At 39.3% G+C, this 25,098-nt stretch overlaps 2 protein-coding genes across 2 annotated transcripts in view; one reads left to right on the forward strand and one right to left on the reverse strand.

Annotated features, from left to right (window-relative positions):
- Positions 1-4,750, forward strand: part of lancl2 (LanC lantibiotic synthetase component C-like 2 (bacterial)) — a 48,547-nt gene extending 43,797 nt beyond the window's left edge. The window contains exons 9-10 of the mRNA XM_058395487.1: positions 488-560; positions 4,039-4,750. Coding sequence (XP_058251470.1) covers positions 488-560; positions 4,039-4,115 — 150 coding nt within the window. The 3' untranslated portion in view covers positions 4,116-4,750. The remainder of the gene's footprint in view (positions 1-487; positions 561-4,038) is intronic.
- Positions 4,751-7,299: 2,549 nt separating this feature from the next.
- Positions 7,300-25,098, reverse strand: part of vopp1b (VOPP1 WW domain binding protein b) — a 47,421-nt gene continuing 29,622 nt past the window's right edge. The window contains exons 3-5 of the mRNA XM_058400454.1: positions 19,957-20,034; positions 18,047-18,180; positions 7,300-10,634 (exon numbers count right to left, since the gene is read on the reverse strand). Coding sequence (XP_058256437.1) covers positions 10,447-10,634; positions 18,047-18,180; positions 19,957-20,034 — 400 coding nt within the window. The 3' untranslated portion in view covers positions 7,300-10,446. The remainder of the gene's footprint in view (positions 10,635-18,046; positions 18,181-19,956; positions 20,035-25,098) is intronic.

The raw sequence follows: 25,098 nt of genomic DNA on the forward strand, positions 1-25,098 counted from the left end.
ATCCCTGGATTTTCCATGGATATCTGTTGGACCCTGTTAGTGCCAGAGACAGTCCTGTTTTCTAATGCACAGCATTTAAAAAAAAAAATTTCCCTTCTTTTTAATTTTTAAAATCTTCCGACTTCTTACCGTCTGGTTAAATCCATCACTGACACAAATAAATAATCCTAGTCAACAATTATCCACACAGTTGGAGAATGATTTATTTCTAATGCGTAGCTTAACAAACGTTTGGTTCGCATTCGTAAAAAATTGTCTCCTATGTGTTACTGAGTCACAGTTGAGATATTATTTTTATAATGAAGTACTTATTATTATTTTTTTTGTTGCTTGGGTTGTTACTGATTTTTTCCTGGCTGATTCCATTGAATTAGTGGCTCATTTGTGGTGGAAGGCTTGAGTATACAGGTGTATGTGCACTCATATAAACCGTTGAGGTTGTTATGTATCCTTTATTGTTGTCTCGTGTGTGTGTGTGTGTTTTCAGTTTGCAGAATGGTGTCTAGACTACGGAACGCACGGCTGCCGTATTCCAGACCGACCGTATTCTCTCTTTGAAGGTAAATTTTGTGTGTGTGTGTGTGTCTGTCCGTCATGCACATCACCCGCAGATTTTGCTCCGAGCACCTGACCTTAAATATCCGTCCTCTGAAATGTGAGTGGGGTGAAATGATTGCCTATAATTACTGAGGCTCACTCAACCCAGCCAGCCTTCTGCAATTTTAATGATGTTTTTATGTACTTAAAAAAGACCAGTTACCAAAACATTGTTATTGGGCATTTTGCCTGCGTTCTTATTCCGTAAAGAAACATGCCCTCTTCTTTAAATCATCCTCTCAGACCTAGCCATTGTCTGGGAGAAAATGAAAGACAGACGGAGGTTTCTATAAACTCTCCTTTGTCTGGTTTATGTCTTTCTGCATGCTAAGCTATCATCAGTAATGAAATCCTCGCTTTTATACTGGAGGAGATGAATGCGGTAAAAAGACGTTCTGTGCGTACATTAGGTAGACTAGAGCGAGTAGAAATGGAAGAGGCGGTAGACATCAGCCTCTTAAAAGGTCACTAATTGAGTGTTTGTCAATATAGAATGAAAAGACGCTTTCTTTTTAATAGCAAGACTAAATAGATGTGAAAACGTATTATTTTTCTCAGTTTCAGACCAAGTTACTCACTCACAAACACCTCGTCGTCACAGCAGCTTCAGCTTAAACACGACCCGTTACTACAGCACATTTTTCAAATACCATTCAGAAGCTGTTTTTATACACACACAGCAGCAGGCAGGGTTTCTCATCAGGAAAGCTGGGATCTTCAAAAAAGTTCTGTTTGCACTTCACCCTTGTTAAGGGTACGATAAGCAAGTGTCACACGACCCCGAGTCCATCCACATGGCACCACAGTGGCACTCTGGGCCAACCGCCAGCCTGCCTCTGACTCCACTCCACTGTCAAAGAGCTGGCATCCAGCACCATTTATCTGCTGCCTCACCTTATTGTTGCCATAGCAACACCCTTTTCTAAGTCGGAGTAGTGGTGGCATCTGATTGGTGCAGCAGTTCCTCTCGGTAGTTTCAGTGAGGCTAGCAGTAGGCATGAGCCTCAGGGGATACACACACACACACACACGTGTAATGCTTTGACAGTATTCATTTAGGGTTACCTTAATGTGATGGATGATAATCTACCAACTTATTGCTTATGTATAGTGCAAAGATGGGGGGAGGAGGAAACCCTCACCTCAGTGGCCACATTAATAGAAACACCTGTACCCCTGCTCATTCTTAGCCAGGACACTACCTGCACAAATACACAAATCTTGCATTTCTGGGAGTGTTGTTTACCGTACAATGCGACAGTAATGATTAACATTTGTTTACATTTTTTTTTTTCATTCTTACAATAAAGTCATAGTATTACACTATATTGCCAAAAGTATTCGCTCACCTGCCTTGACTCGCATATGAACTTAAGTGACATCCCATTCCTAATCCATAGGGTTCAATATGACGTCGGTCCACCCTTTGCAGCTATAACAGCTTCAACTCTTCTGGGAAGGCTGTCCACAAGGTTTAGGAGTGTGTTTATGGGAATTTTTGACCATTCTTCCAGAAGCACATTTGTGAGGTCACACACTGATGTTGGACGAGAAGGCCTGGCTCTCAGTCTCCGCTCTAATTCATCCCAAAGGTGTTCTATCGGGTTGAGGTCAGGACTCTGTGCAGGCCAGTCAAGTTCATCCACACCAGACTCTGTCATCCATGTCTTTATGGACCTTGCTTTGTGCACTGGTGCACAGTCATGTTGGAAGAGGAAGGGGCCAGCTCCAAACTGTTCCCACAAAGTTGGGAGCATGGAATTGTCCAAAATGTCTTGGTATGCTGAAGCATTCAGAGTTCCTTTCACTGGAACTAAGGGGCCAAGTCCAGCTCCTGAAAAACAACCCCACACCATAATCCCCCCTCCACCAAACTTTACACTTGGCACAATGCACTCAGACATTGCAACCGCCAAACCCAGACTCGTCCATCAGATTGCCAGATGGAGAAGCGCGATTGGTCACTCCAGAGAACGCGTCTCCACTGTTACAGTCCAGTGGCGGCGTGCTTTACACCACTGCATCCGACGCTTTGCATTGCACTTGGTGATGTATGGCTTGGATGCAGCTGCTCGGCTATGGAAACCCATTCCATGAAGCTCTCTCTGCACTGTTCTTGAGCTAATCTGAAGGCCACATGAAGTTTGGAGGTCTGTAGCGATTGACTCTGCAGAAAGTTGGAGACCTCTTCGCACTATGCGCCTCAGCATCCGCTGACCCCGCTCCATCAGTTTACGTGGCCTACCACTTCGTGGCTGAGTTGCTGTCGTTCCCAAACACTTCCACGTTCTTATAATACAGCTGACAGTTGACTGTGGAATATTTAGGAGTGAGGAAATTTCACGACTGGATTTGTTGCACAGGTGGCATCCTATCACAGTTCCACGCTGGAATTCACTGAGCTCCTGAGAGCGACCCATTCTTTCACAAATGTTTGTAAAAACAGTCTGCATGCCTAGGTGCTTGATTTTATACACCTGTGGCCATGGAAGTGATTGGAACACCTGATTCTGATTATTTGGATGGGTGAGCGAATACTTTTGGCAATATAGTGTATATTAGTATTAGTATTTTTTTTTTATTGCATCAGTGGCTTTATTTGTTTTATTTTTATTTATTTATTTATTTATATTTTTTTTCTTTATGATGAAGCATACAGTCTGATTCCTTCCTCCAGGTTACTAAACAGAGCTTTGCATACATGATGAACGCTGCTCATTTTCAGGAACTCCTCCAGGCACCGGGTGTTAAATAGCATCATTGCTGTTCTAGAGGATGAGCCGAAAGCAGGAGTTTGGTTTTGGTTATAACGCAGAATTGTTTGTGCAAGTAGTCCAGTCCTATGGCAGCTCAGATACGAGTCAACAACAGAATGTGGATTTATTGGGGTTTTCACATACAACATTCTATAGAGTGTACACTCAATGGTACTGTTTTAAAGGTGAAAAAGCCTTGATGAGAGAGGTCCAGACTTTCCACTGACTGTTCACTGAATACCACTGAATACCTTCTGTTATAGACAGGACTACATTTGTGCTTTAATTTAGCAACCATAATGGTCAGTATAGCTCTGTACACCTGCTGTAGTTCTGCAGCTCTCATCTGGCCATATGTGCAGCTAATGCTGAGTGGATAGTGTAAAAGAGGTGTGTGGAACATACTCATTATTATTGTTATTGTTATAGTAATATGCTTTAAATGCAGTTCTCCTCTTTGTAGTATTGCTCAGCCAAGACTAAAAGGCATTTAAAAAAGTTGACAAATTTCAATCCATTCTCTTTATACACTCTCCTGCAGTTAGATAATGATCATATTGCCCTTATTGCCTTGAAGCCGTTATGTCAGGTTATATGATTTAATCTGTCATAACGCGAGTCTGGTCTGGTGCTCTATCAAGCAGACGTTCTGAAACCAAGCGCTTTGTGTCTTCCTCCCTCACAGGAATGGCTGGAGCGATCCACTTCCTCTCAGACCTCGCCCAGCCAGAGGCTTCTTGCTTTCCCGCCTTTGAACTTTGACCTGGGCTTCTGGGAGCATTGACTTTTACTTTGGACAGTTCTATGGCGGTGAAAGCTTTTCCTCCAGCACCGAACAACACCACGGAACTTACGCAGACGCAAAAAAAAAGAAAACTCCCCACCTTCTGCCTATAACTTTAAAACAAGCCACCATGAGCTCTGTCACTGTAGCTTCCAAGTCCTCTTCTGTGGTGTTTTTATATAATTTTGTAATGTAAATATGATCTGTTTGTTGCCATTCACTGCACTGATTAATGTTTTTGCTTCCAAGTCTTAGCATTCGGTTTGAAATTGGGTCTTTATGCTGCATGCTTATGTTCCGATTGTATTGCAGTGCTTCACTTGACCTCGTCTTTGTCTCATGTGCTACAGTCCTGTCTTTGTTGTCTATGCATGGGGATGGCTGAAATGAGCTTGTGTATGCATTTAAGCCAAATTATTGGCATCGGTAATATCAGTCAAACATCCACAATGGTGTGGGTGTCACTACGTGTCTCTGTTTAAAAAGTGTGTATTTGAGATGGAGAACTCAGTGAAAGATTGTGAGAAAAGTGATCCAAACCTTTCCAGTGAATATCATTTCATGAGGCAGTGATGTTATGAATGTTACAATAAATTGATCTCCTTCGACTGAACCATGTGACTGGATTTCAAATCTGTTACAGAAAGGAAAAAACACCAGGGAATGTCATAATGCCGTTACCTCCCAGACATTGATTATAATCCTAGTACAGGAAGACCAGGAGTGCTTTATTCCAAGAATAAGATATGTGAATACAAGAGGTGTGGTACTTTTTGTCTGTTTATAACTACATGCATCTTGTGAGTCGTCTCCAAAACACTTCCTGTTGTCATGAAAGAGAACATAAGACAAAAGTGCAAGTGAGAAAGAGTAAAGACAAAGCCCTGAGCACTTGGTTACATCTTACACCTTAGTCTGTATACAAAGCACTGGAGACTCCTTCCCAAAATGCTGCATAAACTCCTCATGTCAGCATCTCCTTCCGAATCAACAGTAACATGAAATAATGCCTAACATCAGTATTTCTTGAAAGTAATGATCATGATGACACTAGTAATAATGCATGTCTGTAAATGCCAGTGTGAATATTTCCATTGTTTTTGTTCTCGATGAATAAGGTAGAAAAAAATTCAATTACAATCTTGATTTATTACACATAACAGACAGAAACAGAAATCTATAAGCAGTTCAAAACATGCTGAAGTACAGTTCCCAAGAATCAGGTGCCTGAGTATACTGACCTCCTACACTGACCTCCTACACAGCAAGAAGGACGCAACAAGCTGTTTAGAAGTGCAGCAGAGAAAAAAATGCTTCCTGACCGCAACCTGAAAAATGCAGAGGCTCTCCCAAGAGGTTTCTCTCCAAGAGTTGTCTCTCCCAAGAGGGAACTCGCCCCAAGGAGGAGTCTCCTCCTAGAGGTGTCTTTTCCATGAGGTGTCCCTCCCAAGAGGTATCTCTCCCAAGAGAGATCTCTTCCCAAGAGGCGTCTCTTCCCAGAAGGTGTCTCCCCCCAAGAGGGATCTTGCCCCAAGAGGTGTCTCTCCCGAGAGAGCTCTTACCCCAAGAGGTCTCCCTCTCAAGAGGTCTCTCCCAAGTGAGATCTCACCCCAAGTGGTGTCTCTCCTAAGAGGGGTCTCTCTCAATGAGGTGATTCTCCTAAAAGGTGTCTGTCCAAAGAGATGTCTTTCCAAAAGAGGATTCTCTCCTAGAGGTGTCTCTCTTAAGAGGTGTCACTCCTAAGTGGTGTCTTGCTCCAACGGGTGTCTCAAGAGGTGTCTCTTCAAGAGGGATCTTGCCCTAAGAGGTTTCTCTCGTCAAGAGGTGTCACTCCCAAGAAGTGTCACTCCTAAGAGGTGTCTTGCCCCAACAGGTGTCTCTTCCAAGAGGTGTCTCTCTAAGAGGCATCTCGCCCTAAGTGGTATCCTCTAAGAAGGGTCTTTCCCAATAGGTGTCGCACCTCAAGCTGTGTCTCTTCCAAGAAGTGTCTTACCCCAAGAAGTATCTCTTCCAAGAAGTGTCTCATACATATTAGATTGGAAGTAAGAATGAAACGGTGTTGTGACCAAAGTCAGTTTTGTTTTCATTTACTCTCCATCATAATGAATTATTCACTGGATTAACCGTGATATTTTACTAGGGTTTTTATATGAGGCTGTGTTTTGGTAAAGGTTGCTCGTCCATAGCAAACTCCAAGAGTCTGCTGTTGATTAAAAGCCATGTTTTTTCCACTTTTATTTAGCGAGTCGTCTGTAGTTTTCCTTGTACTTTTGCTTTTTAATTGTCATTTGGATTTTCATTTTCAAGCCCACTGATGAGAGAATGATGTTAGGAACTGAGGCTTTTCACACTGCTTTTAACCCCAGACAGAGGTACCTTTCACACTTGTAATTAAGAAGTGGGGTTAGAACTGCTTGTGCCTCATACCACATGCTTTGTATAGTCACAAAACCCCTGTGTTGTGTCCAGTGTTTGTGGGATAAGATGAGGATAATACTGTACAATTACACACAAATCTGTCTATTCTTAAAAGGAAGAAAAATCTATAATGTGCTCCTCCTTTTTAGTCTTTTTACCTTTCTTTTCTTTCCTTTGTACTCAAAAACAGGCAAGGGTGGACTAATGTGCCGACATTTTATCTCACTGATGAAAAAGCGTGAGGCAAGCTATTATGATTTAAATATGCTGCATTCTGTATTTTGCTAATCATGGTTATTGATGGTGCAAATACGCAAATTTAGGAACGCACAGTGTGAAACGTCCGATCACGAAGAGCCAGGATTAATTGTTAACTCTGGGTGAAAGTATGAACAGTGTGAAATGTCAAACAAGATAACCCAGGATTCTGTTTTACCCGGAGATTACAATCACCAGAGGAACTATTTCAAGTGCAAAAAGCCCCATAATGTACCAATGTTTTGAAATGAAGTGGCGAAGAATTTATCTCCTTTCCAGTGGCTTGTTAAAGTCAGTGCTGTGAGGGTAAGTCAAATGAAAACCTTTACTTTTTAATGATTTTTTTTTTTATTGCAAATACTGTAGTTGTGACAAAAGTGTCAGGTTTAATGTAGCATTAGACATACAGTACATTTTTTTTTTTTTTTTTTTTTTTTTTTTTTTTTTTTTTTTAGCACTTTCTAATATAATGTACTGTTTCTGACCCGGTTTTAATGTGACTCAGCCTTGTGTATGGTTCATAGCTGCCACTCCTGGGCCCATAAGCAAGGCCCTTAACCCTCAATTGTTTGGTTTGTATGAAATGAGATAAAAGTCACTCTGGATAAGAGTGTCTGCCTAATGCCAGAAATGTAAATGATGGAGTTTTGGCACCTTAAGAGTTAAATTATCCATCATAGTCACAGTAATGATCACAGAAGAAACTCATTTAGAACTTCCTGGACTTTTACTTCTACTGAACTTTGCAGAAGTTTAGTTTTAATTAAGGATCGAGACCAGCATGAACACCAGAAGGTATCAGTTGAAATTCTCAGGCTGGATTATTGCTAGTTCAGTCATTTGCAGATCTGTCTATAGTTCAGAAATCAGTGTCCTCATTTAGTTTCGCAAGATTCCAAGGCTCATAAAAGGATACTCTGAAAGAAAAGGCTTAATAAAATTCGTTGAACATGGCCAAGAACCAATTTTCTCAATAATGTTCACACGTTTCAGAGTTGAACCCAGCTTTTAGTCTTTGCAGTATAATTAAAAAAAAAGAAGTGATTAAAGCAGATGGATCCAATTAGCCAGTTTGCCATGCAGGTAAATGATGCTAAACTAGAGGTGCAGTTGGGTCAAAAAGTCTGAGATCACATTCATTTAGCTCTTTTTACCAGAGGCTAAAAAATGGAACTTGTGCCTGTTTTTGTTGTGTCCATATTCAGCATTGGATGTTATTTTCTTATGTCAAACACCACAGTGATGCATAATTGCTCAAGTAGACACTTGGGGCATTGATGAATTAGTGGTTTTCAGAAGTATTTCTGTTGACACCCAGTCATAGAAACGTTAAACCTCCCTAAAACGGTTAATTTTTTCTTCCTCCCACAAATGTTCAGAGTCAATGGTGATATCAAATCGGGCATTTTTAATCAGTATAAACAAATGAAGTCTGACTCTGTTGGCTTACAGTGTGAGACATGCTCTGTTGTTTGGATAACCCTTACACAGAATTTCAGTGGCATATCCAAGAACGGAAATGGGTTTGATATCAACATTTACCTTGAACATTTTCTGTCTACTTTCACACCAGTCATTAAGCATCACTGTGGAGTTTAACAAGATGAAGAAATTCAACGTTGAACATGAGCACAACTAAAACTGGCAGAGTTTTTGGCCTCTGGTGAAAGTGTTACATATCTTAAAGTCTCCAGTTGCAGAGATAATCAGTGCATACACATGCAGTGTGGAACCAGAAAAATAAAATACCCAAACCATTCCTTATGAGAGAAGGGAATTTTGTATTGCATTGTATTCATGAAGCCTCTTTTGACATTAAGCATGACACTGTTTTTTTTTTTTTTTGGTTACTGACATGTCAATGACCGTTTATTGGATACAATATGACAGAGAACAGTATATCATCTTATCTTATTTCGAGAAAAGGACAGAAATCCTTATGTTTTATCTAAATTTTGACGGTTTCGTGTAATAGCACTTACACCTGTAACTTGCATGTCTTTCAGCCTGATACAGTGATTGATACAACACACACCTATTACAACAGCTAAGCAAGTTGTACATATAACTGACCCCATCTTTACTTTGCATAGAACAGCCATTGAAATGTACATCAACACAAATAAAAACGAGCAAATGTTATCCCATCCAAAACCTTTCCTAATCTCTCCTATACATGTCTGACCGACGTTCTTTGACTAGACAATTTGAAATCCCTCAAATCTTTGCAAGAATACCTGACACTTTCCTTAAAAGATCTGTTTAAAGTCCTGCTTCTTTTCCATGAATTAAAGAATGACATTGAGCTTCAAGGCATGTTGTCATTAAGGTGAAGTGTTAATATTAAACCCGGTGCTTTTTTTTTTTTTTTTTTAAAAATCCCAGGCAAGTTATTTCATCATTGTACCTTTCATCGAAGATCGCTGTGACGAGCACTATTATTTATTGTAATATTGGAGCCAAGTTCTGCTTCAATTGTCTGCAACTTCCTTTCTTCCAAATTAAAGCTATCAATTGCTGAAAAGCATAAAAGTTCATTCTAGGAGTTTAATTGTGCTCTTTTGTAATTTCTTAAATTAATCTATCAATAGTGTGCTTTTCAGTGAACGCTTTCAGTTCTAGACACAGCAGCATACTTTCACATGTTTTTGTGACTGGAACAGAGGATCACCAGACTGCCTCCATGTTCGACGGTAACATGGCAACTAAGTTTGGAAAATAGTTTTTTGATCACTTACAGTCGAGCATGGTGGCTTAAGCTTGGGTTGGCGCTATGTATGGCAGTGAAATGGCTGCATGCTGGGTATCATGAAGAAACTAACCTTGGCCTTGTCCTTACTGGCTATACCACCGTCAGGCTGAAGGCCCTGATTCAAGCTGATTCAGTATCAGACCTTCACTTACAACAGCCAGTGGCCTCGGGTGTATAATGGATTACGAGAATGAATGAATGACCTGCTTGATTAGCGGATTGAAAGGTGTGCTGTCTTTTCGGCTTGGCGATCATCGCCCTCTGCTTCAGCTCAGGGATCATTACTGCCTGCAGAGTTCCTCTTGTTCAAACACAACAAAGTCCTTGCTGTAGTCCCTACAAAAGATGGTCTGAGTTTACTGTCCCAAGCCTCCAGGCTTCCAAGTTGCCCAGACAGTGCAGTGGACTTTGCAAGGGATGATGTCCTTCGAAGGGAACTGTCATTTTCCTCTGTACAAACTGAACAACAGTAAAAACATGACGCAGTTGGATTTACTGCCGCCGCCTTTCCAGCATCCAACTTTTGCCACCACCAGGTGCTGTTACTCTAAAACTGCAAAATGCTGAATATTTAAGCTGAAACGCAGTTCATGTTCTGTATGTCCTTCCATCCACAACAAGCTTCATGTTCTTTTTAATTAAATACACAGTCAGATAGAAGCAGATCTGTCCACCTCTAAAATGTTGAACAATGAACATGACAAAAAAAAAAATGCTGCATCCTAAAACAAGCACACGAAATTAAAAACAAGCCACTTGAAGCTACTCGAGACTGAGCTGGCGGCTGCCGGAGGTTCTGGGCAGCATCGCATCGTGTCGTGTCGTCCTGGCTCAGATCACTGATCCGCTGGAGTGTGTTGTGCCGTGGTGAACGTCTGGACCTACTTCTTCTCTGTGGTCTTGAAGACCTGGTCGTAAGATGGTGGAGGATGGTTGCAGTAGGAGGGCGGCGGTGGGTATGAGCTCATCATGTGGGCTGTGCTGGGCTGGCCTGGGTAAGCAGGGGCCAGGGGCATCGTCATGGCCGCGCTGGGGTCTCCATAGCCCTGAATTCCAGGCTGCTGAGAGACTGTGGAGGAGAAGAAAAGAGATTTAGCTGCTTGAACAATCCTGAACATCACCACAGAGGTGCAATGAAAGGATCATTATTCAGAAATGTTTCTTAAAACCATGTTATGAAAAACCCTGAAGTCATACCAAAGTAAACTAAATAATTCAGTATTTATTTTATTGAATCCTACTAATGTGCGAGAGGCAAAGACACACCTTCTCAAGAAACTACAGTATAGCTCAGCATTAGATACACAGAACAAGCTGATGTCAGCTCTCTTGGCTTACATCTGACCAATTACTGATATTTTGGACATTTCTAGTGTTCTAGTGGTCTCCTGTGATGCCAGCAAAAAGCTAGGCATGTGTATGCTCTACTGTTTATATCTGTATACTTACAGAGGTACCAACAGCTCCAGACCTGTCCACAGCATTTTCAATGCATATGTAAGTCACCTGAACGTTTTCCTGCTTTTATTTTCTTTTAAAAAAGGCAATTCACTGAAGGGGAAAGAACATGGGAGATAAGAAATGCACATTTGCATTGCTGTTACTTTCACTTCCTTTGACCCGTGAATTCATGAGCCTTGGGCTTGTGAGCTAATAGAAATCTGTTGTGAGCAGGAGTGTGGTCTCTTATTCAGATTTTCTAATTAAGTAGGAATATTGCCTTGCTGTTTTTTTTTTTTTTTTTACTTTAGCGCACACTGGAAAAAAGAAATACACTAGGATATGCGCTAAGTTTTGTCTTCTTTTCAGTTTATCTGACTTTTATCAACTAATCGGAAGTTTGAGAGTTAAAATCCCAGAACCAACAAGCTGCCTCTGCGGGGCCTTCGAGCAAAGCCTTTCGTATAACTGCTCACTTGCCTAGAAATAAAATAAAATGTAAGTCAGTTTTGATAAGGATGTCTGCCAAATGCCAACAGCAGAGGAAATAGAGCCTTTCCTTTTATCTATTTTATGATGTTAACAAGTAATGGGGATTAGTGCTCAGCAGGGGTGGCTGGGTGGGTAGTAAGTCGTTTCTGCTATTGTTTATCATTTTTGCCATTTTATTGTCCTTATATTATTACATTATTTCTTTATTGTATAGAACATCATGAACACAGTTTTTTCTTTAACGTTCTCCAAATAAGCCCGACAAAGTCATTTTGGTATTTTTCTTTTGGACTTTCATAGAAAATGCAGAAAATGTCTGGCTAAACAAGCTTATTCCACTGACATCAGAGACCACTGTGAAATCATTAAAAGTTGCTATTTGCTAAGAATATAAACCCATATATTTCCCTTGAGAGTATGTCTTTTGTATGTCTGGCTGACATTTCTGTTCCTCTGCAAACCTGTTCATATGATGCACAAAAGAATAGAAGTTTTACGTCACATGTGCCACCAGGAAAGAGAGAGAGCTTTATTATTGAAAAATCAAAAACAAATTCTTTGCTGTCCGTTGCATGGCCCTTGGGCATTCCTATTATGCAGCGGACCACCTTATTCTTTTATACAAGCAAAGACTGCATTGTAACAAGACTGTTGTTAAAATAGATTGGAAACTGAAGCTGTTGAATAGTTGCAAATTGGAACGTTTCAAGGAAAATATCAAGGGTCGCTGTATTTCCTAGAATGACTGTGATGCAGTCAGATATGACATGGCTTAAGTTCAGACAATACTACTGCAAACTAGTGCATTAACAATTATCACCTGAATTTAGTTCTAATGAATCTTTTAAGCTAATGGTTCATTGGAAGATCAATGTTATATGCTACTTCAGTGATTAAGGCTCCTGTACTCTCACTGCCATGGCCTGGGAACGATTCCGAGGTAGGCAACAGATCCTGCCACTGGTTGAGAGAGCCAATGCAATGGGAGGGTCGCATCAGGACGTGCATCCAGCATAAAACCTGTGGATCAGATGATCCACTAGGATGACCCCTAATGAGAACAGCCGAAAAAAGAAAGACTACACTTGATCTAGATTACTCAAATTGGCAGACGTCCTTATCCAGTGTGACTTACGTTTATCTTATTTATAAACCTAAACAGCTGAGGGTTAAGGGACCAGCAGTGGCAGCTTGGCGATCCTGGGATTTGAACTAATGACCTTCTGATCAGTCATCCAACATTTTTGATCTTTTAGTTTTCCTCTGGGGCTGGTGACATACTTTAAAAAGCAAAAGATGAAAATAAAATTTGCTCTGCCACACATGCAATTAACAGAGCTCCACGATGTTGAACTGAGCAGACTTAATGTCATCATAGCAGTACCAGGCTGCGAATGTTACTGTAATGCTATCTCGCACATATCCGCGGTTCTATTCATCGATGATAATAAATAAGAGGCTCTTTGAAAGACAGAAATTTAGCGACCTTCTGATTCAGACTCATTGATGCGTTGATTACAAACCTCTGTGGTTTAGTGGCCGAGCAGTAATGCAGCTGGGTTCATTTCTTAGCTTACGTTTCTGTCTGTGTGGAGTACACACACTCACTGTGTACATGTTTCTGCTGGGTTCTCCAGTTCCCTGCAACCTCCAAATAACATTCTGGTAGGTGAACTACACTGCCCCTAAGTGTGAATGTGTATACCTGCTGTTCCCAGGAAAAAGCAGTTTAAAACCCAACAGTAATACCCAAATAATACTGATCACAAATCCTGTCTTGGAGTTAGCTGGCAAAACCAACACGTCTGTAGACAATACAATCAGTCTGCACTTTCTACAAGATACTATTACATCTGCCTGGAAACACACGTAAGGATTCTGTTTCAGGTTTATCACCAGTGCATTTAACACTATCTTTATTTCAAAGCATCTACTGATCACATTATCATAAGTGAGCCCTTGGTAAAATTCCTGCAGTTTGCAGAGGACACCACGCCGTGTTTTTCTGATACTGGCTGGGGATGAGTCTACTGTCAAATGCATGATTGATTATGGACTTCATAAGATCAGCCCAGCTACCTCATCATCCCCCATACTGCCCACATATCTCCATCATTCACCACTGGAAGGCTTGGGCATGGAGGAGTTAGTGGTAAATCTATAATGAACGCAGATGGTGAGCTAATTTATGAGTTGCTCAGGAGCTCCTGGTTACACGACTCCAACTGACTGTATATGATATATATTCATAATCACACTATTTATTTATAATCACACTTTCCGGTGTCATCCAAATGAGGATGGGTTCCCTTTTGAGTCTCAATGTTCCTCTTACCATCCAAGGGAGTTTTTCCCTGCCACAGTCGCCTCAGGATTGTTCATTAGGGATAAATACAAATAAATAAGTCCGATATTAATCTTAAACTTTTTGTTCTAGGTTTCTTATGTTCTGGAAAGCTGCTTTGAGACTATGTCCGCTGTTAAAAGCGCTATACAAATAAAATGGAATTGAATTTAATATTTATACAACATTCCTGGTGACCAGAACCGTTACATGGATCATCAAGTAAGTAAAATATCAACAGAAGTGGAGCTGATGCTGGCCCCTAAAACTGCTCGAAAAAAGTACTAAGAAGCTTTTTGCAGTGTTACTAAACCACACTGAACTGGAAAAGTACTATTAAAGTGTATAAGGGTGAAATTCTGGAGGGTCAAATAGATGAAAGAATGTTTAAAGTAAGCAAAGGCAAATGCTTCAGTAGTCTAGTCGCTAAAATGGAGAGTCTTTGGACAAGCTTCTTTCCTCAGACTCAACACAGACATCGTACAGATCTCTTGGGACTCCAGAAAGTCTGTTTACTCCATTGTCATTCTATTTTACTGTTACTACACCAAACTTTCCTGTATGCTTTACACTTTCCATTCTGAAATGTTTGCCCTTTCTGTACGTTTACTACATGTAACATATTAGACATCATATTCTATTACTTCTTATTTCTATTCATTCTATTTTTAACTTTCTCATATTTAGTTTATTTATATGCACAGTCTAAAGAGCAATAGGCCGAAATATACAAACTCAAATTTGTACAAGCAGTAAAAAATGCCTTTTAAGACAGAATGTGTTATAAAAATTGAATGAAAATAGAATAGTAGTAGAAATAGAAATGGAATGCAATTAGCTATACAGATCAGAAAGTGAATAGAAAGGATAAAAATATACAACATTTGAATACTGTACAATGGCTAATGACTATAATATGATTTCTTATGTATAAAGTGTGTATTTATGTAGTTTTCAGTGCATATATATATATAGAAATACAGTAAATGTTGGGGATGAATAATCAGGGTAAGGGTTAGAGGCTTAACCTGATGTTAGACTGGTGATTACACATTGTATGATCTGAATCTTGGCTGAATGAGGCTGAGATCTTGTCTGATTATATGATGAAGAACCTCTAATGATTGACAGGGCTGAGATTGAAGACAATTAGTATGTTGTGTTTAAGTCATCAATCAGTACCTTGTGGACTGGTGGGGAAAAAATGGTGCTCCAGAAACAGAACCATGCTTCACTTGGAGCCGATAATATCCATATTTTATCTGGATACATTTTTGTCCACTCGCATGATCAGTTCATGTTTTGCCATTGCCACTACTCTAGCTGTAGCTTCGAGTTTTGCATAATCATAACATGACATAAATGTCATTCTCCTATTTGTTTTTTTCTTAAATTTGCCAGAATTTTGTTGCAGGGTCAGTAAAGCAGCTAAGACCCTTTCTAACGATCATCAGTCTCAAATCACATCTAAAGAATTGTTCATGATATGCAACTAAAGCATATTTGGGGTACAATGTAAAGCCAGCTTTAGTGTATATTTGGGTCCAGGGTTTAGTACTGGGTCTGCATGCAAGTACTGATGGTGTAGGGAGGTCAGCTGGGTAACAAAAGCACTTCTCAGATGGACAGGCAAACTGTTGTAGATCTGGATACATCATCGTTATTGCTTTGAGAGCATTTAAATCCACAATGTGTGATTTTTTTTGTTATTTTTGTGGATTGTTATTTTTAAACGCTGAGAATAATGCCGTGGAAGATGCAGCGGATGTTGATTCTACTTGATTACAAAGCAGCTTTCAGATCAAGGATGAATTATACAAAGGAATGAATATAATACATTTTTAAAAAAAACCCGTCCAAAAATAAGCAGCTTTTGAATAAATTAGTCTTCATAAATAATTAATGGATTCATTTCTTTTATATACCACTACTCTTATGTTGTAGTGCATTGGTTAGTTCCTGTAATATTTGTTTACTATATTATAGATTTTTCTGTTTGTATTATACAGTATACAAGGTCAGGCTGGCCTAACAGGGGTGATGCAGAGAGATGCTGAACAACCACAGGGTGTCACTAAGCACAAATCCGAGCTTCACAGGCAGTTAATCAGCTAAGGCTCTGACACTTCAGTAGAAACACTCTGAACACACTATATCTAAATGAATGCACTTGTACTATTAGCTTAAAACAAAATTCTTCTATGTATCACCCAAGAACACACACGAACAGTCTAAACTTAGGAACAGAATTAGGTACGGCCCTTCATTATTTAAACTTGATTCAGTTTTCCACATGAGCGAGTGCGATAATGCCAGAGCCCAATTCATTTCCCTCTATGCATACTGTATAGTGATGTTTCGAAAGCCACGGAAAGCCAGTGACCTACTTTTGTCTCTAAACGCCCAGGTTAAAGAAGTGATCTAAGATGACATTCATAGATGTTTTGTTGCATGTAATCGCTATGTGATATTTCTGTAGCTTAGTATCAGGCAGAAAGTAACACAATTATCATGTAGTACTCACAATATAACGTCAGCTATATACCCATTTACTCTAGTAGTAGAGCTTTGGATTTATTCTAGTTAAGTTCTAGTTTAGTTTTCCTTTTTCTACCCATATCAGGGCACATCTGGAGATTGTGCCAGCTCCAGTAGACAGAGGCCAACCCTGTGAGGATCCTGAGGCATATGGACCAGCTCTGGATTCTGCTTCGTGAGGATTTGTGTATATCAAAGCAATGCTGCCAACCTTATGTGGTCCTCGAGGACGACAACAACCTCCTAATTAATACACACACTAACATTCTGCATATGCTGTATCTGCATCACAGAACTGACTGTACATGACTGTTCATATCAGACTCTCTGGTGTTTAGAATAATTTATAATTACACTCTCCGGTGTCACCCACATGAGGATGAGGTTCCCTCTTGAGTCTGGTTCCTCTCCTCATACCATCTAAGGGAGTTTTTCCTTGCCACAATCACCTCAGGCTTGCTCACTAGGGATGATTTTGTCTAATATCTAGGACTTTTTCGCACTATGTTGTAAATTAAGTTCTAAAACCTAGATTAAATTGCTATTGTGCTGGGATACGGATTCTGAGCAGATGTCTATTACTTATTATTTTTATAGAATTGTAACGATGATCAGTTCACACAGGATAAGCGATCTCTGTATGGATGTAAATCACTGAGATGGGAGTATCTTCATGATGTGGCCATGGTTGCTATACTTAAAATCTCAAACATACTCTATAAGCCTAGTATTAATACAATTTGATTTGATCTTTATTAGTTGGACTTGCATGTGTGATCACTAGTAAATCACATGACTACAACATGCATGTAAGATATAGTATACCTGTGTTAGAAAAACTTACTTAATAAAGCCCCAGGAGCTTGTTTATCATCATCTTTTTAGTATAAGACAATAGATACACTCCCTGAAGTGTCTCTATACTGAAGAAAAAGCATAAACCCTCTGTTCCTTTAGTGTATAACAGAACCTTACTGACATGTCAGTTCAGATGGGAAATATCTGTCCCTGTCTAGGTCTTAACATAGCAACCATCTTTTCAACACAAACACGTGCTCCATAAACTGAACGCCAATACTTTTAGATATTTTGCTGCTTATGAACAGAGATACTATTATTCCTCTATTCAAAGTACTGCATGAGTGCAGAATTGTGTACGCATGCAGTTACAGAAGTCTGTTGCTCAGTAATATTGTTTGCCTCATCTATTCTGAACAGCAGGAAGTTGGTGGTGGCCATATGCTGGTGCCATATTTGTTTACAATCACACAAGCTTTATCTGAGAGTTCCTGCTTATCCTGCATGCAGAGAGGGAGAAATGCAGGGAAGGCCAGAAACAGTGGAGATGAAGAGCTGCAGGGGTGGGATGCAGTTGATGAGGAAATATCTCATGCCTGTAACTAGCCTGTGGCTCTCTGGACCTCGGAGTATACGACTGATGATAAATGTCTGCCTCACTGTCTGAGCTATGGCTCCCCACTGTACTCCGAGCTTATGTGTCTTGGAAGATGTCCAGGTAGGACGATCATTAAGAGCTTAGGTAACAGAGAGGTTGTGTGTGGATAATACAGAATGTCCTGCGATGCCATAGCGTCATTTACGACCACAACAGAAAAATAATCGTGAACTCTTTATAGCACAATGGACAGCAACGTTGGCATCCTTACCTGGCGTGCTCACAGGGTGTCTGGTGAACGACACGTTAAAGGCGGGCTCTTCGCTCAGAGGAGATGGATACATACGTCGGCGAATGAAAAAGCCAGCTCCGCAGCAGAAAAGCACTCCCATCATCAGCAGCAGCCTAATGTACAGCGGAAATGAGAGGAACACCATCATGACTATGTTCTATTACATTCATCTCTGTGCATTATCCTAACTTCATTCACGCTCCCATTTACTGGCTATATTATTAAATCCGAGGCTTTTACGACATCCGAGAAACATCGCTCCCTACGTTTACAGTATATTCTCTGTCAGAGTTCAGTCATTTTTACAGATCCTGACTTTGTTCAAGGATATCGAATGCTCTGAAACTGGGTGTGTCTTGTATGTTAAAAAAGAAAGCTATGTAAATCAGTGCAAATGTGTTAACCCCTTAGAGCAGAGATCTTTAATCTTATCCACAAAGTGTCAGTGTGGCTGCAGGATTTCATTCCAACCAAGCAAGAGCCACAGCCTGAGATCACATGCATCACTGTAGTCTCCCATCATCTATCAAGTATGTCTCTAATTTGGCTGTAATGAAAGCCTGCAGCCACACCCAGCCTTTTACAGATAAGATTATAAACCTTTGCCTTAGACTCTTCATCAGTCATTCATCTGAAACATACTTTCATGGTTATACCAAATTCTGCACTTGACTATCAGCCCCTGCACGTCACATGACCCTGCATTTCACACGTCTCGCTGAGCATTCGCATCTGTTCTGTGTTTCCTCTACCTTTATTTAAACTTCCTCTACCTTCCATAGCCTTGCTCATAGCCTGTAGGTTTTGCTGTTTTGGTTTATACTCTCTCTTTTGTGTCTTTTAAAGCTTATTAAATAAAACTCTTGCATCCACCGCCTCCACTATTCCCTGACACTCATCGTTCATCTTAAAGCATATCATTCAGTAAACACTTTATATGTATAATTTCATTTTATTCTCACATAGCAGCTTTGAAGATATTGAAGACAGAGAAATGGAGCCTTAATGAACAAACCAGAGGTGACAGTGGCAAAGAAAAACTGTCTACTATAAGATCAGACAGTATCATAGTCTTTATGATTACAGCAGGGAGGAATTTACAGTTTTCAGATGAGATTAAACAAGCATAAGACCTGGACATAAGCTTCACTTGGAAACAAATCTTTCTGTGATACCAGTGATCTTGACCCATTCTGCTCTCTGGAGTCTGAAGATATGTATTTCTGTAAAGCCGCTTTGTGAAAATTCTATACAAATACATCTCAACTGAACTGAATTGCATTACTTTCCCTATAATAAAGCTATGGGAATAGGTGGGTTAGTGTATAGTACTAGTGTGCATAAAGTATCACAGTACATTTATCATGGTTTAGTATAATATCAGTAGAAAAGACATAGTGCATCACACTGAAAATACAGTGCATCAAAGCCAAAACATTATAAAAATATTGTGAATTTTCATACGAGCCAGCTTCAGTAATGTGTTTTTATAAAAAGTCTGCATAAGTATTTAAAACGAAGCAGTCACAAGCTCGGCTGAGCAACAGGAATCGAGTACACTCCCTCTGATGTGTGTGTTTAACGTTTCTCTAACTGGACTGAATTTTTAGTGGTATACAATTCGGAAAATATTCAGGGGAAGTGTGAGAAAGAGGAGATTCATGGCTTGGAGTCTATCTTATAGTCCACACACAGCAAGTGACATACAGCCCTATAAGGCAAAGTATTGATCTGTGAATGCAGGAAGCAGTGCTGTTTACTTTACTGCACCAAGACTCGGGATCCTACAGGTACTGTATATAATTTAACACCCTACAGTGTAGCAAACTACTTACCAGGTACCTGATATGTTTGTATAGAATGTTTAGTATCGGAATGACCTGACTTACCAGAAGTACCAGAGCCTCTGGATGGACAGAGCGCGTACACAGCATCGAGTCCCACAACAGTCCTCGTACGAGCGGCATCTGTCCACACACAGGAGAGAGAGAGAGGGAGAGTTAGTGGGATCAATAGACAAATTTATGCAAACAAAGCAGCAGGTATTAAAAAAAGTTATTAAAGGTCACAAATCACATTATGATTCATGAGGAGGTCCTGTGGGACCAATCAGATGTTGTGTGGCAATTAATCAGGTTTTTGTTTTTCTTTCCCTGCCTAAAACATACTTTGATGCCTTAACTATAAGACACCATAAATATATTTCACTAACACAATGTGGAAATGTTGCTTCTTTTTGTTAAAAATCTCAAAGCAGCTTTAAAAACATAGGATAAAAATGACGTTTAAATTAATATTTATCGTAAATTAATATTATTAATATTTAAAGTTTAAATTAATATTTATCCCTGTATGTTGGTCATAAAAGAGTCAGTCTGACTAAAGATGTTTAAAACCTTGCTCACTCAGTTTGATAGTAGAAATGGCACACATTGGGCCTCGTTTATTCAACTTTTAGTAAAGTTGTGTATAGTCGTTCACACAAGTCAAACCGAATAAATATTTTCTGGCGATTTGCAGAAAAAAACAAACAAACAACAAAACACACAAAAAAGAAATTAAATTAAATACTGAAAAAGGAATATGTGGTCAGTCAGATTTCATACAAATATACACTACTCGCAAAATGTTAAGGATATTTGGATTTTGGGTGAAATTTATGGGAAATGTAAAAAGTTCATGCTACAGTGATATTATATCATGAATGTAGAAGCATGCAATGGTGATTTCCTCATCTCAAACAATTTATTGACACAAAAGCCAACAACAGTGGTGGGTATACCACAACAAAAAATGTCTCAATAATTTGTTATGTGCCCTTGACCATCAATTACAGCTTGACAACGACGTCTCATTCTGTTCACGAGTCGACTTATTGTCTGCTGAGGCATGGCATTCCACTCTTCTTGAAGGGCGGCCCTCAGGTCATTGAGGTTCTGGGGTGCAGGGTTACGAGCCTCTACACGGCGACTCTGCTGATCCCATAGGTTTTCTATGGGATTCAAACACCAGTTGTGAATTTTGCCATTAAGCACCTTGTTAGAGAAGTTATGCAAAAAGTACTGAAACACTGAACAGTTGGACATGTGCATTCAAAAGTGTAGAGAAGGTCAAATTAAGTTCACCTGTAAAGGTTATAGTGCATTTTAGGTGCATCCTGAAATTTCACCCGAAAGCCGAATATCCTTAACTTTTTGTGAGTAGTGTATATACAGCTCTGGGAAAAAAAAAAAAAGAGACCACTGCCCAATCTCCAGATTTGAACTCTATTGAAAACCTCTGGAATGTCACCAAGAGGAAGATGGATGGTCAGAAACCATCAAGCGAAGCTGAGCTGTTTGCTTTTTTGCAAAACGAGTGGTATAAAGCTCCCCAACAGCAAATGTGGAAAACTGGTGGAGAGCATGGAGCCAAAACTCATGCACATCGGGGTTATTCCACCAAATACTGATTTCTTAATGTTATTTAGCCAAAGCATTAACACAATTTGTTTGCATTTTGTTTTATTAAAACTCTGCAAATACTGCATGATCTTGGGTTATTGTGATGTCATTTCCTTTAAATATACACTCGAAATAACAATAGTTATATTTTGAATTTAGATGAAATATTGTCAGCAGTTCACAAAAAAATGAAACAAAACTCTTCATCTCACCAATACATGAACCTGTAAGAAAAAAAACATAAGAAACTGATTATTTTGCAGTGGTCTCTTATTTTTTTCCAGAGCTGTATAGTTTACTTAAAAATATTATGTTTCACGACAAAACATGATTTCATTGCTTATACTAAACTCAAGTTTCTAAGTATTAGATTGATGTAGACTGAATGTGATCAGGTCATGTAGTATTAACGAAAAACGGGAATCCTCATGACGATGTTGCCACTGTTGGGAACTGCTGTATAACTGTAGTATTAAATGTAGGCAATTTAAATATAAATAAACGGTAGAATAATGCAGTGGTAATGTAGCTATTATAAAACCCCAGTCTGAATTTGATACTCAGATTTTGGTGTTTTATTATATTCAGTGCTTTGAAAATACACACGCAAGTCATGTTCGATGTACAAGAACTAATACTTTTAATGTTATTCAGTTCAGTCACATGACACTAATGTAAGCATTTAAATGAAGTCAATTCAATTATGTGTATAATACAATTCATGTGTATTGATCATCCGCAAAATAAAACAGAAAATACGGAGCTCATTCGCATTTAGTGATTCCCCCTTAACAAGTGCACAGAGGGCTGGAAACAGAGGATAGGTCAGAAGTGAAAGATATGTTGTTTCGCTTCAATGCTAATAACATATTTAGCACTGTAACAGCGCCCGAAAAGGTCAAAATCTAGAGACAGATTACAGAAATGGTGTGAATTAAGTGAGGTGACAAGAACATGGTGAACATGGAAATGGAGGAGAAAAAGGCTCTACACCGTAGCCAGGTCACTCAGGGAAAGTGCTATTTAAAAACTGTTTTAAGTGTCACGGCTGAAGTTTTTACACAGCATTAAAGGAAGGTGCTGTGGCTGACAACCAATTCATAAGCTAGCTTTTTATCCTCATAAATCATACCGGTCGTAAAACATCCTTACCCTCATAAGCATGACCTTAATCTCCTGTCAGCTGAGGCATTAGTTTATAGCTTACTGCTATGGCCAGACAGACCGGCCTGTCCTCCCTTTATCTGTCAACGTTTCTTTTGTCATCAATGAATGACTAATTTAATTAGTCTTAATTTATGGGATCGTCTTACTTTAATCTCGCTAATTAATGCATGCTAATAATAATTACAATACAATAATACTACATTCTGTATTTTCAAGATGATAAATGTGTTTTTAGGATGACTACAAATAGGAAAATATCCTCTGGCATAAATATACAATAAATGCAGTAAATAAACAAGTAAATAAATATACTGAGTCCCTGAATGAATAAAAAATAAGCAATTTATACTCTACAGTATATTCCAACTAGCAAAGTCTAACAATTCACTCAAATTGTGTAATTTGATGTCGCTCATGTCAAGGTTTAGTTAGTATTACATTAATATTTTCTTATATTCTTACATTATAAATTTCTAAACATTCTGGAGCACAATAGGATAATGGACATTACTTTGATTTCCATGAATGCCCAAATTTCTCTTTATATTTAGCTTGATAAATGGGGCTCGTTGCTCAACTTGTTAGAGAGCTACATGCTGTAGTGAAAAAGACGTAAACGTAATCGATTCACTGTGTAATCAGATACCAGCTCTCGAAATGTCTGTGAGGCCACAATTAGAACATATACAACAATATATTTCTCCTGTTTTCTCCTCTATTCCCTTTGTAATCAAAGAGTTGAAAATGTTTTAACGTCATCCAGAAGAGAAAACCTATTTCATATCCATATATGCGTATATCCATCATACGCTTTTACACTGAATACAACTAGCGTACCAGCTACAGTTAATAAACAGTAAGGGAAAGGTGTTATAGGGGTAGGGTGATACGGTATTATACGACATATTGTGTAGTGTTTTAGTCTTACACCACAGCAAATTGTCTTCTCTATTTCTTCAGCCATTTATAGACACAGTTAATGTTGTGAAATGTCCATGTGATGAGCTAGGGCATCTTATCACCACAAAAAAAAAATAAAAAATCACCCACATCTGTTGTTTTACTCTCTTGAAGTTAATAAAAGAAAAACTGCGGCTCAGAAAACCGGAACGTCTCTGATGAAGACTATCTTGCGGTGGCAATCCTACTGAATGCTACGAAGTCTCTTTCCATAAATGTCAAATAGAGGTCTTTTTACAGAAAATGTCGACATATCAATAATTATATGTGTCTATTAAAAAGAACACATTTTTTTTTTAAAATCCATTATTATCACTAGATTATGAAGAACGTCTGCCATCAAATCTCTCCAGATGAACTGTTACTATAGAAACGATAATAAGTGAATAATCAGAATGAGCAAGTTAATAGAATCCAATCACATGAACTACAGCTGGTGTTACTCTTATGCTGCTGTTTCAGAAAATGAATCAACACCTTCTGATGAATCAGATGCAAGAATTAAACAGCACTGCGGTATGAAATGAAATGCTTTTGCTGAAATGTCTAGAATAGCCTTACGTTTGGTCTAATGATCTCCTAACTTGTTAGAAGACAAAATTTTGAAGACAGCCCTCCTCACACAGTTGAGTCATCCTTTCTGAAACCAGGGACTATCCAATTAGGACCTGTCAGGAGAGGCCAGGACCCATTCCTCTCCCCAGAGATATAAAGTGATGAAGTGCTGCACCCTGGGTATCCATGGAAATGTCCTACAACTGAGACCAGCCCATGTAAAAGATGATGCTTCCTGGTACCTATGTATACACTGTTTGATTTATAGACAGCTTATCCCCTGCTGAGTTTCTCTACGATTGTTTTTATTTACATGGCCAAATGGAGAACTATCCAAGGGCACATTTTTGTTATTTCATTTTTTATTTCTCCACATTGCTCATCTTTCAATTGAAAATGAATTGCACTTCTCTGTAGTAGGAGTAATCGATGCAGGTCTCTGCAGTTATTTTTACCGTCGCCTTAAAAAAAACAGACACAGAGTGACCCGAGTCCCAGTGCTTATACAATCTCATTTCCGTGGTGACTGCGCACCTGGAGCCTTGCCATGCCCCCATGTGTTAAACCGAACATCTTCAGCCAGCTCTAAGCAAGCAGGCTCTCTCGTGCAGGAAGAGATCAATTATGAATGAAGAATGTGCTCGTGCATGCTCGTGCTTTCTGGTTTAAAGGAGCTGATGAAGGAGGCCTTGCAGGATTAATAAATCAGCATGTCCAGATCAGGAATGATAACAAGGTCAGCACTGAATCAGCTCGTTCAGAGACGTGGGAGGCGGAGGATGATGCTACTGTATGATTGTACACATGTCACTCTGAAGTGCATGAGGACACTCCATTTTCCCTTAACCAGAAAGATCTATCTGAACATTTGTAGCTTCAGTGACTGGACAAGGCCAGCATTGCTGT

The sequence above is a fragment of the Hemibagrus wyckioides genome, linkage group LG01 (assembly GCF_019097595.1).
Source record: "Hemibagrus wyckioides isolate EC202008001 linkage group LG01, SWU_Hwy_1.0, whole genome shotgun sequence".
Lineage (NCBI taxonomy): Eukaryota > Metazoa > Chordata > Actinopteri > Siluriformes > Bagridae > Hemibagrus > Hemibagrus wyckioides.